Genomic DNA, 12,862 nt, shown 5'->3' with positions numbered 1-12,862 from the left:
CACCAAAGTGTTTGGGGGAACACTGAATGCCAGTAAAAGGAATTAGCAGGGTCTGCAAATATTCCTGAGCAAGATACACAGAAGTGTTTGGGTAAGAACAGAGAGCCTGGTCTGTGCCCGATGAGGTGACTGGGTTGCATTCCATGGTTTGAGCTATTTCAAGCTACTCATGAGCGGTCATTTATTTGCCCTGCATAAGGTGAGAGGTGTGGGAGAGAGATATATTTAGACTAACTGCAAAGCAAGGGGAGAAGTTTGCTTCATGTGAAGTGTCTGGGTTTCTCTGCAGTCAGAGTAACCTTTCCCCTTGCCACTCTGGCCTTCAGGGCAGCCAGCTCTAGCTAGCTGAACATCAGACACCTGAGGGAAAAGTAACATCTGCTGGAACTTGAGTTGCACAACAACTCTTGTCTTGGAAGGGTGGGATGTGAGACATGGGACATTTTAATTTGTTGCTTTGTGTACATTAAGCTGGCACTGAAAATGCTCTTTCTCATGGCTTGAAATGAGTTCTTGGTTTTCATAGTGGAGTAACTGTTGCATGTGACTGCAGGTACAGGTGGGTAATCAGAGGGAGCAGCTGCTGACCATGTACTTTAGAATACTGTTGTTAACAGTCACTGAAATTTCCATTTGGAGACCCCCAAGCTGGGTGTTAATTTTTGTGTTGAAATAAGTTTTCTTTTTTTTTTTCTTAACAGGAAATTATTCAACTGCCTTTAGACTTTGTAAGACAGCTCTGTTTAAAAGTTCAGCCAGAGAGGCCAGGTAAGTGCCAGGGATGGCATTTAAAGAGGAGGCCTTCCTCAAGCTGTAAAGTGTCTCTCTTCATTCTAAAATAGAACCCATCATAACTTGGAATATGAGGAAACTGTAAGTGTTTAGACAGTGACAAGCTGAAAATTGGATGTGGAAAAAATGGCTATGTAGAATTAAAAATGGCATCTGAGGTTAGTTTGATCAAACTGGGGAAAGGGACCCTCTGTAAGCCTGTGCTTGTTAACTCTTGAATAAGCTTTCACCTTGCTGGGAAGTCCCTTAAACAGGTCATTGAGAGGGGTGGAAGATGTGTCCTGAAATAACTGTTCAAGTTCCATCAGTGTCTCCTCATGGAGAAACTGCCCATGGAGCAGAGCTTTGGAAGATAATTTGGTGTGGAGGTTCTGCAACTGTCTTGTTTTCAGTCTTAGTATTTCACCTGGGGCTAAGCATCTTTCATCTGATGACTCTCAGGTCTCAAGTTCCAGCTTTTCAGGTCTCTCCCCTGATAGCTGCTGTCTCATTGTAAGGGGCTGTAGCACTGCAGGCTGTGCTGCCTTCAGTGGCCATCTCTGGGATAAGGGGGCTGTGCTGCTTCTCCAACATGGTCCTCTGGGCTCCCTGCCCATCAGTGAAGTGCCAGTATGTTGTATGAGGTGGGGATTGAAGGGACTAAGTGCAGGAGTTGAGGGTGAGCTGTGAAACCTTTTGGAACATGCTCATGAGTACCAAGGTTTAGCAATCTGTGACGCATGCAGCGTGAAGTGAAGCAGTACAGAACTAACTTGGTGTCATTGCTCTTAGTCAGCAACGCTTAGGTGCATTGTTCTTTGTGTTCAGTGAGGTGTAAGCTCTAAAATGGGTAAAGAGAAGGTGTCCCTCATGGTGTGCTCATCTTGTGTTCTTAGATGTTCTTGAGAACAGCCAGCAGCTCCTGCTCTGGCAAAGCTCCTTGAAGAGAAATGTCATTAAATCAAAGTAGTGTTGCCTTTGGTTCCATTGAGCACAGGACATGTTCTGTGGCTGAGTTCTCCTCACCTTTTGGAGAAGCAGTTCCACAGTGCCAGAAACCATCATAAAAACAACTAGTGTCAGCAATACTTGGGTAAAAGTGAAGGACAGAACTTAGTTTTAGTTTATAAAGTTCAATTTTGTGTGTCTGCAGCTCTTGCTCCTCCTTTAGAGGAACAAATCATAGAATCACAGAATGGTCTGGGTTAGAAGGGACTTCTGAAGGTCATCTAGTCCAACCCCCTCTGCAGTCAGCAGGGACATCCTCAGCTAGATAGGTTGCCCAGAGCCTTGTCAAGCTTTGAATATCTCCAGGGATGGGGCCTCAAATACCTCCTTGGGCATCCTCTTTCAGTGTTCCACTACCCTCATGGTAAAGAACTTATTCCTAACATCCAATCTAAATCTACTCTTCTCTAGTTTGAAGCCATACAGTTGTGAGGAGCTGCCCCAGTGGTCTACAACAGGAAATCTCACTGTTCATTTTTAACAGGAATTTTGTTGACCCTGGAGGAAAGAGTTTCTTCATAATACCTTTCATATAGGCCTAGCTTAGGAAGGCTCTTGTCTAATACTTGAAAGGGTGACAGAACACTGGAACGTGCTGCCTGGGGGGTTGTGGAGTCTGCCTCTCTGGAGATAATGAAAACCCACCTGGATGAGTTCCTGTGTGATCTGCTCTAGGTGATCCTGCTCTGGCAGAGGGGGTTGGACTGGATGATCTTTCAAGGTCCCTTCCAGTCCCTAACATTCTATGATTTCTGGGTCTGTGATTTGGCAAGTGCTTGCAGCTGAACATTGATGTACTTTTGCTTAAGTTTAGATAAAGAAAACAAACCCCAGTATTCTGTTGGAGAAAGGCTTCTTCCTTTTCACTCTAGTGAGGTATAGCATCTAATGGCAGGCTGCAGTTTGTGAGGGCTTTTGTTTTCCCGTTGCAGTACGTATTTCAGAACGTTTTCTTAGCAGTTGGCTGAGAATTGCAGGACATCTTTCTTGGCAATGGGCTATAACCAAACAGGTGTGCTCTGCCTGGCTCTAACACAGGTGTTTGAAAATCTAGAGGTGTATGTTGTTGTTAAATTTGCATGAAAAGCTCACAGGCCTTTCTCTGTCCCAAAGGATGAGTGTGGAAGGAAGGTATTAGAAGGCTTTATCTACCTAATGCCTCGTAATGTTAGTCTGAAAACATTTTATACTAATATGTTTTCAGATCATATTAAAAAAAAGCTAGTTTTCAAGGGGTGGTTTTAGCAGAGGAGAGTCATGTTCTGAGCTAACTTCTGTGCCTTCTATGTTCCTTTTCATCTATTTGTTCTGATGTAAGCACTGGAGGGACTAGGAGGGGAATATGTAGACAGAGGGGTAGAGTGAAGCCACTTGAAGGTGCTGTTTAGATTTACACTTTGAGCTTCTGAGCAGTTTATGATATTCCTGCCAGCTGTCACAGGTTCCTGTTGACTAGACCAGGGGGTGGCAGTTTGTGCAGTTGTAGCTAAGCAAACAGGAGGTCACATCTGTGACAAAGCATATGGAGCCTGACTACTGTAGTTGACATATTTCAGGCCTCTCACTGGCCCTGCTCTTGGGCTGAGCTGGGAGCTGGGGTTCAGGGCAGCTTTTGCAGGCTCTGTATGCCTGGGGCAGCCTTAGGGAGACTGAACAGCGGTTTGGTCACGGGGAGCAGAGCTCTGCAGGTGTCTAATGGGCTAAAGCTGGCAGAACTGTGTCCTGTCTTTCTGAGTTTGTTTCCACCCTCCCAGCTGGTGAACAAGGTAACTACGGAGTAAGAGAGACATCCACACACCTCATTTTCTTGTTTCCCCCAGAGTCTCGCTGTGACAAAGACATGGACACTCTTAGTGGCTATGCAATGTGCCTTCCTAACCTCACCAGGCTGCAGACCTATCGTTTCGTGGAGCACCGGCCCATCCTCTGCATCGAGATCAAGGTACCAGTGAAGGGGAAGGCTCTTGGGGGCACAGACTGACAGAGCAAGGAATCCAGCAATGTGATAGGGCAGAGCTCGCTGCTTTTGCTGGGACCCACAGGATATGAAGTAGTCCCCTCCTCCTACCAGTTGCTGATGTCTGGAAAGCTGGGAATTTCCCAGCTATTACTAGGCTTTTTTTGTAGGCCACAGCAGTTTTGTATATCCATATTTCTTAAGTGAGAACTGTAAAATAATTGGCAATAATGTACAGCATTTTAAGTGTTTGCTGTTGGCTCTTCTTTGCTTTAATATTCCTTTAACTGGCAAGATTTACATATTGTGCACCCTTCTATTTCTCTAAAGAACTACATGTATATTTACAATCTTTGTCTGTTTGTTTTAGCCAAAGTGTGGCTTCATTCCTTTTTCCAGCCATGTTTCACAGGAGATAAAGCACAAGGTGTGTCGTTACTGTATGCATCAGCACCTAAAGGTGAGCTTGGTTCTTGGTTCTTAAGCCACAGGGCTTTCCTTCCACTGTGCTGAGCTGCATTTGCCATTCCAGCCCTGCTTGGCTGTTGAAACTTGCTTAGACCTCCGATATGACTAAAGATAGGAGGAGGATACACATCTGAGTCTCTGGGTGTGCATCTGTTTGGTGAGGGACAGAACAAGTTCTGTGGGAAGCTGGAAGCAAACAAGCACAATGTTAGTCTTTGAGGACTATTAATGCTGTTGGTGGGGTAAACTCTGATGTCAAAGCTCCCTTTGAGTCCAGCTCACCAAGTGCTTGCTGGTGTTCTGTAACTTACAACAACGTGTAGCACACAGGGAGTTTGTTTGACCGTGTTTGAAATGGTGTTAAGTGTGCCTCACTGGAACTCCACATGGCCTTCCTCCGTGCACTATGCCTGTGGATGTGATTGGAGTGACTCGAGATAAATACGATTAGGGAGAGCCTCAGTAGTCAGGAATTCCACATTCCAAGGGCTTTCAATGTCATGGGAGTTCTGAAGACAGCATGTTAGTGCCACAGATCTGACTGCTGAAGTAACTGAGAGTAGTTCCTGCAGGAGTGATTAACAGCGGTGCCTTTCCACAGGTAGCGAACGGCAAATGGAAGCGACCAAGTAAATACTGCCCGCTCGACCTCTTCTCAGGGTAAGGCTCTCTGACTTGGCTCCCTGCCAAGAAAACTTGTGTCACAATTTCTTTCTTAGCTGTCCTTGGTTTCCACTGGAGTGTTAAGGATGGTCAGTGTCAGCTTGTCTGACTTTACACAGTGAGTATTTCTGGGGCTCTGTACCTGTTTACACCTATTTCAGGCATCAGAGTGGCTTGTTAATGTTTCAGTGCCTTCTGCTACATGACATTAACCATGGAACTGTTTAGCTCATTCAGATTTCAAGTTTAACTGGGCACAGTCCCTTTGTCTTTGCAAGTGACTTCAGTGTGAGTAACAGGCTTAAAGGGTGTGTTGATTTCAGGTGACCAGCTAAGATGCCAGAGCCCTCTAGGCACAGGTGTATACATCTAAAAAAGTCTTCAATTCATTTATTTTTCTTTCCCTAGAAATAAACAGAGAATGCACTTTGCTTTGAAGAGCTTATTACAGGAGCCACAGAACAACTTGAAGATATTTAAGGTAAACAATCAAATCTCTCTGCTTGCCTCATTTTTTGCCTTGGCTGTTACACAATTTGACGTCAGCATCTGAATAGTCAAGATCCTGCCTCAGACCAACCTAATCAGCACCATCACTGTTGGACCCCCCCGAGAGAAGGAAGTGGGAAACTCTTAGTTAAGTTTTCAAGTCAGAACGGGTAAGGTATTAATTTCCCAGAACTAGTTAGTCTGAAAGAATTACTCAGGAGCAGCTAATAGCATAGAACTTGTACAGATGACTAAAGCTTTAAAATTCAGGAGGAAGAAGTTGGAGAACTTTGCATGTTGCTGCAAGTATTGTTTTAGAACTACTATTAAGGGTGTTGAGGCAGGCCAACGGGAGGGAAAAGTCACCTGCTGTGTGGCATTCATGTAGGGAAGTCCTACAGCAGGAACTGATGGCTTATGCAGATTTTCACATTAATGCTAGGAAACAAGAGTCTTTACAATGCATTTACAGTATTAAACCAACTATTTGAATTACTTAATGAACTCTCCTGTGTTTCTGTTAGAAGAGGTCTGAAAACTCCCTCTCCAGTCCCTCTTTATAGCCCTCCTTTTTCAGTCTGGCCTTTAAAGAAGGTTGTTCAGATGGTGCTTTTCCACTGTCGATACTGTTGGGAGAAAAGTGACAGGAAAATGTGCCAAGGATCAGTTCACTTCTGTGGTTCTGCTTACTTACAGGTGATTAAGCTGGGAAAGTAGCAGTAGATTTAAATGGGCTTTGGTCCTAATTCAAAGGTTGGTACCTGTGGTATCTGATTAAGAGGACAAGTTTGTGAGGGACTGGGACAGTGTTTGTACACAGACTGTTAACCTAAGAACACTTCTCTGTGCTGTGTGTCTTAAAAAACTGAATTTCTGCTTTGGTTGTCTCAGTACAAACACCTGGCTTTCATGAAGTGCAGTGCCTCAATACTGTGGTTTTTTCCATCATTTGCAGAACGGGGAACTAATTTATGGCTGTAAAGATGACCAGGACAGTGTCTGTGACTGGAACGAACTTGCTCGTCACTTAAAACCCTTCTTCTTCCCTTCCAATGGCTTGGTCAGTGGGCCCCACTGCACAAGGACAATTGTCAAAGAGCTCATCCACGTTATAACTATGGCCCTACTAAGTAGTACTGATGCCTGCAGGGCAGGTGATATGAAGACAGTTCCCATTTCACAAGGAAGAAGCTACTGTGAAGCAAGTGCTTTTAATAAGGAGCTAGTAAGAAATGGTAAGAAAGAATAATTGTTGCGTGCTGTCAGTAATTAACTGTCGCCTCCTAATGATTTGGACCTTTTGCCCCTCGTCTGCTGTTTACTGCCCATGTGAGAACAGAAACAAGGCAGTCTGTGACATGTAAAAAATGAGTTCTGAGCTGCGTAACTGCTCAGTAACTGTTTCTCTAATGTGACCTTGTATTGAGCATTTTTAGCACTGTACCTACTGACAGGGCTAAAAATAAATTCAGAAGGTGGTGGAGGAAGAATGGAGGAAAATACCAGTCTGAGGTGATAACCATCACGGGGTTGGAAATGTTCAGTAGTGTGTGATGAGGTCTGGCTGCTTTGGTTGGTTTGCTAGGTGACACCTGTTCCTTTCCCTGCTCCTCCTATCAGCCCTCACAAGCTAGGTTCATTTTGTTGTTTGGGTCTTTTTTTCTACTGCTAGAGAGACAGGTGCAAACGCTGCAGAGAAGAGAAGGGAAGTGAGCCCTGGGAAACTCTAAATCATTTAATTTCTCGGTGCATAAGCTCTTAATCATTCCAGATGCTGCCAGTTAGAGAAGCAGCATGTTTTTCACTCTGCCTTTGAGGCAGGTTTTGTTCCTTGCTGGTCGGTTTTGCTGCATTGTGTGGAGAAAGAGCTGTCTTGCAGCAGGGATGGCAAATACAAATTAAATATGTAGTAAAAAGGCCCTGTAGCTGAGATGCCAAATAATTTTCTGCCAGCAGTTAATACAGTGAAGTTTGGTGGCTTCAAACTCATAAGAAAAAAAATTATCTTACAGAGTCAGACAAGTAGTTTGCAGCAGAAATGTTTCTTCTTTTGGTGGGTTGTGTGGGGGGGGTTGTTTGGCTTGCTTGTCAATAATATCTGGAGTTTGTATCAGGTATTGTGCTCTGCAGTCATATATGTGCTCTTTCAGTGTGCAGGTTAGTACGTGAACCTGACACAGAAGTGTTTTGGTTTGTTCCCTCTCCATGCCTAGCCTAAAGAGTATTTGGACTTGCTCTGTGAACAAGCACATGCAATGGCAAAATGAAGCAAAGAGGACACTGCTGTCTGCCTGATTTGAAAATACATTTTCTTCTAGGTAAACATAAATTGGAAAGCTCTGGCTTACCGAGGGGTTGTCTCCTTTATAAAACCCTTCAGGCTCAGATGCTTGACATGCTGGATATTGAAGGACTCTATCCTTTGTACAGCAGAGTGGAACAGTACTTGGAGGAGTTTCCTGAAGAGAGGTAAGGCTTGACATGTTTTCATTCTCGTTACATAGCAACACTGGCTGTAGGCAGACACTCTCTTCTTGTGTTGTCTACAACTTTCCTGCATGGTACTGCATATTCTGAATGTCTTAACTTGAAATTTCAGATACCATCAAAATAGGTTTATTGGTAAAAGTTTTGATGTCAGTCACTTGGAGCTGGATTTTTAAGTAGTGAAGGGGAAGACAGGAAAATGCCCCATTCCATAGTAGTGGAGGCTGTATATTTGAGGGAGGCTAGAGTAAAATGGATGGCAGGTTTCTCCCACCTTGAGTACCTGCAGAGCTAGGGCTGTGTCTGCAGTAATAATGAGGTTTTTACAGTCATTCTCAAGTTGGTCAGCCTACAACCTGATCTTTTCAGCAGCAGTCCAGTCTGGGCCTGCAGGATCTTAGAGGTGTGACCCTGCTATTACCCAGCCCTACCTTCTTGTGTGGTGAGAACAGCTCCAGATGCCAGACTGTAACTCGCAGCTTGAGGGACCAAATCATAGTTCAGGCACAAGATTCTTTATCTTATGGTAATTCTTGCCTGGTGAAGAAATTACTGGGCGTTGCAAGCTGCTGCATGTGGTCTCAAGTGAAGCTTATTATTTGTAATAATAATGGCTACAGACAGCCTTACCTTGGACGGTGCCTGCCTTTGCAGGCGGCGAGGTGCTCGCAGTTCTGCTGCTGCTCACACGAGGGCACTCTGGCTTCACTTGCCAGACGTTGCTGCTGCTGCCTCTCGGCTCTTGGGACAGCCCTTGGAGCTGAAGAGTTCGTTTATGGGCAATGGGTTGGCCTTCAGCTCTGCTTAAGCCACCTGCTGGGTGGCTGGCTTGTGTATTTATACATCAAACAAATAATATGAAAATGTATTATTCCATCTGTGGGATGTTTGTACTCTGTAAACCCTGCTGGTGTGGTCTCAGCTTTTCAGCAGGGGTTCAAGTGTTTAGCATGGGAAAGGAGGAGGCTGGATGAAGCACACATCATGGAGCTGGGGCAGAGGAGGAGCCTGTCAGAGAAGTGTATATTATAGCCACTGTGTGTTCAGCAACCCTTCTGGGAGCGTTACACATTTTGAAACTTACCCATTCTTGCAGGAAAAAATCCTGTTCATGTAGTGACAGAGAGGTGGCAGTGGATTCAGAATGACTTGTCCTGAAAACCCCACAGTCTGAGATCCTAAGCAGCAGCAAACCTTCAGTGATGTGTTACATCTCTGGGTCTTAACCTGCTGCTGTTGTTGGTTTGCTGTAATCAGGGTAGCTGGGCTGCTGAAGAAAGACCTCACTGAAATCCAGTCAGCATCTTGGCTGCCTGTAAATCTTTTAATGTCTGTTTAGGAGCACACTGCAGATCGATGGACCTTACAACGAGGCGTTCTACGAGAAGCTGCTGGACCTGTCAACTGAAGATGATGGCACAGTAGCTTTTGCCCTAACAAAGGTACTGGGCACTTGTCCTGCTTGCCTTGCTGTAGCTGATTTGCTCTGTCAGCACCTGTATGGTGGAAATGGGTGGACAGCCCCTTGGCAACTCTTTTGGCGGGCAGAGTGCAGTGTAGGTCACGTTCTTTATAGTGCCAGTGTGAAGCTAGAGCAGATGCAGTTACCAAATGGGTTTAGCATCAGCTCTTAAGAGAAACAATAAAGCTGGTTCTTTCCTTTCTAGACTGAGGAGAGTGTTTGCATGGAGTGGGGCTCTTTTGGGCCTTCAAGAAAAGCATCTAGAAAATAAACACAATTCTTACAGAGGATGCTGTAAAACCACTTGCTCCTGCTAACCATCTGTTGGAGAATTCCCAGCTCTTAAAGTACCACCAACAGAGACATGATGACTGTGATGGCAACTCTTGTACTGAGGGGAATGCAAATAATGCTTTGTTTCTGTTGCACAGGTGCAGCAGTACCGAATAGCAATGACTGCTAAAGACTGCTCCATCATGATTGCCCTTTCCCCCTGCCTACAAGATGAATGGTGAGAGAGAGACCTGCTTTTGAGTGATTCCTGCTCAGTTAGAATTTGATGATGCATTTGCTGCATGGTTCAGTCAATTCAAGTAACATCCTAGAAGTGGCAGTGGGGTGTCCAAATACATATGCTGTGAGCATACTAGCAAGGTAGAGCTCTGATTTAAGATGTTTAGGATGGATGTCTGTTTCCAAAGAGTTTTAAGTTGATAAAAAGGGTTAAGGTTTGATCTTTATTCCCTTCTTGACATTTCACAGAGAATAGATTGCTGTATGGTTTTAACTATAGCTTTAACAATTTTTTTTTGTCTTGGGTGTCCTCATAGGAGAGTTTTTGTCAAGATGAGTTGCCTTTAACTACCTGATTAGAATAAACATAAGGCAATAATCAAGAGGTGACATCTTTGGCTGTAAGGAAGGAGGCTTTGTATCAACAGGCTCCATCATCAGCAGTAGGTGTGCTCCTATGTAAGGCAGTTTGCTTTACCAAAGCCTTGTCACTTTCAGGGAACAGTGTTTTGTGTTTGCCCTGCAGTGCTTGAGTGAAATGTTGATGAAGGAGAAGACTTGTGCAGTGGTCATTTAGTAACAAGTCCTCCATCCTGCAGTGTGCTGGGACACTAGTTCTGACACTAAATCTGTATGGCCTTGAACCTGAACCTGCAGTGACTCTTTCTGCTGCTGGTCTATATGCACAGCATCTAGAAATGGGTCAGACTTACTAAATGCAAAAGACACAGCAACTGAGTGAATAATGTTTTGGCTTAAGGTTGTGTGGAAGCTGAAAAGAAAAGGACTGGAAGAGGCACCAGCAAGTTCACTTTAAACTGATTAAGCTGGAGCTATAGCTTCCTAAACGCTGCCTTAGCTGAAGTTTGTTTTCTTGGGCTCCTCTGAAACTTCTAAGATAAACACAGCAGTCACTTTGCGAGGGGACCTGGGATGCACAAAGGAGAAATGCTCAGCTCTGCCATGTGGTTTTGTTTTCCAGCTCTGAGCAAAGACCTGTGGTACTAACGTCCAAATCAAGATTCACCTTTTCTGTCTCTGTGCTGGACCTCGACCTCAAACCATACGAAAGTATTCCTCATCAGTACAAACTTGATGGCAAGATAGTAAACTATTATTTGAAGAATGTACAGGCCAAAGATGACCCTGTCATGTCCAGTCTCTTCAAGGAGAATGAAGACTGCACATTAGTTCTCCATAAAGTGTAACTGTTTCCTTAAGGTTATTTTTATTCAGCTACATTAGGAAGTGAAAGAGTAATGGAATACAATTATGGTGATTTTAGTTTGTTTGGTTTTTTTCCCCCCTATTGTGTTCAGTGCATTTTTCAGCTGTGAATGTTTTTGCTTTAAGAAATGATTTCTAATGGGTATGCCTTCTCAGAGACATGGAATAGCACTAAAACACACATTCACTATATAACCTTAATGAATGTATTCAATAGGACAGAGCAGAGTGTGTGCCATACCTTGGAACTAGAGGAGAGATCAGACAAATACTGAAAACCTACTTCCTTAGAAGTGAGAGAGCACAGAATTAAAGGTATCTGAAATATTGCACTAACGTAGAAAACCCAGTTACTAACAAGAGAATTGCCTTGGAGCTTGTGCTTTGAGTCTCACTCATGCCTAGTAGGAAGAGGGAATGCTCTGACAAAACCAATATATACCTTTAGCATTAAGTCCACTGAAAACAGAAGTGGCTACTCAAGTGTTCCTGACCTGTGGCAGGACTGTGTCACTGCAGAACACTTTCAAGTACAAACGTGTGAGATCAGGAACAGCAGACTGCCTTCAGAAGTTCTGTGATCACCTCGTATCTACCTAGAGCTTCTGGAATGAAATGGAAAGGGTTAAAGGTGAAGCTCTTTCAGGTTTTTATGTGACAGCTTGGCTCAACTCCTCTAACATACTGGTCTTGTCTTTTCTGTACGTGATATGCTGCTATTGAAGGTGAAACCACAGCTCGCTCTTACCTAAGTGAAGCTGAGCTACAAGAATAATATATTCTGAGCTTTTCAGGTGATTTCAGGTCTTTCAGATTGTGTCAGGCATTGACATTATGATGTCCCACATACTGCATGTCATCAGCAGCTGCTTTCAGGCTCATTTCTAAGTGACACAAAAAAGGTGACAGTACCTGATTCTGTGAAGCTGCAGGGGCTCACTCCTCAGGATGGTCACTGGAGCTAAGCTTGCATCACTGCTGCAGCTTTCTAAGGTGGGAACAGCTGAAGCCTTCTGCTATGCTGCGGTAAAAGCCATCCTCAAGGGAGAGCCCCAGCTGGAGACTGAGGAGATGGTCAGACTGAGGTGTGACAAAAGCTACAGGTGCTTTTCCTGTACTGCTGGGGATTACGCAGTCCAGCCTGTGCAGAGAGGCTGTTCAAGCTGCAGTGAGCTGCTGTTACCTGGACACAGTGTGTGCTCACTCCTGATGGTCTTAAAGGAATCTGTGTTAGCATTTTAATGATGTATTTACATTAGGAGCTGTGTAATGTTGGAATTTCCCTTTTACCTAAAATTCAAACAGCACAACCAGAAAGCCCTGTAGACTGGCACAACTCAAGGAAGAAACATGAACCACAGAGTAACACCACTCACACCGTGTGCTGTGTGCAGGGTGCTGTGTTGGCAGCTCTTGGATCCACCTGCAGGTCACAGCTACCTTGCTGGGATAGGGGCCTGGGCTGTTCCCACCCAAACAGGATGCTGTATCAGTGCAAGAAGCTGGCAGCTGACATGGTAACAACCCCTTCTTTGCAAAGAACACCTTAGGAGAGAGCTGGTTTTAAATCCAGACATCCTCCAGCTGTTGGACAAGGGGAAGAAAGGAAGGAGGACTCTCCACAGGTGGAAAGTTTCCATGCTGTAACTTGACACACATTTCATGCAAATAGAAGTTTACCTGTGACTAAACAGTTTCATTTTCATGGGAGAAGGAGCTGAAGATGAAATAAACTAAAGGTTAGACAAAACTAGCTAAACCAGTAAGATGCCAGTGGAAAAAGTAACAATTTTGCCTGTCTACTGAATTCCAAACTT

At 44.3% G+C, this 12,862-nt stretch overlaps 1 protein-coding gene across 1 annotated transcript in view; it reads left to right on the top strand.

Moving 5' to 3' along the window:
• Nucleotides 1-12,125, top strand: part of IPPK (inositol-pentakisphosphate 2-kinase) — a 33,160-nt gene extending 21,035 nt beyond the window's left edge. Inside the window, exons 4-13 of the mRNA XM_054166753.1 lie at nt 702-768; nt 3,600-3,721; nt 4,107-4,196; nt 4,806-4,864; nt 5,276-5,348; nt 6,312-6,591; nt 7,675-7,825; nt 9,183-9,285; nt 9,737-9,816; nt 10,801-12,125. Of these exons, the coding sequence (XP_054022728.1) occupies nt 702-768; nt 3,600-3,721; nt 4,107-4,196; nt 4,806-4,864; nt 5,276-5,348; nt 6,312-6,591; nt 7,675-7,825; nt 9,183-9,285; nt 9,737-9,816; nt 10,801-11,026 (1,251 nt within the window). The 3' untranslated portion in view covers nt 11,027-12,125. The remainder of the gene's footprint in view (nt 1-701; nt 769-3,599; nt 3,722-4,106; nt 4,197-4,805; nt 4,865-5,275; nt 5,349-6,311; nt 6,592-7,674; nt 7,826-9,182; nt 9,286-9,736; nt 9,817-10,800) is intronic.
• The last annotated feature ends 737 nt before the right edge of the window (nt 12,126-12,862 follow it).

The sequence above is a fragment of the Dryobates pubescens genome, chromosome 1 (assembly GCF_014839835.1).
Source record: "Dryobates pubescens isolate bDryPub1 chromosome 1, bDryPub1.pri, whole genome shotgun sequence".
In the NCBI taxonomy this organism is placed as follows: domain Eukaryota; kingdom Metazoa; phylum Chordata; class Aves; order Piciformes; family Picidae; genus Dryobates; species Dryobates pubescens.
Note: the sequence above shows the minus strand (reverse complement) of the source record. Positions and strands in the feature narration are given on the sequence as shown.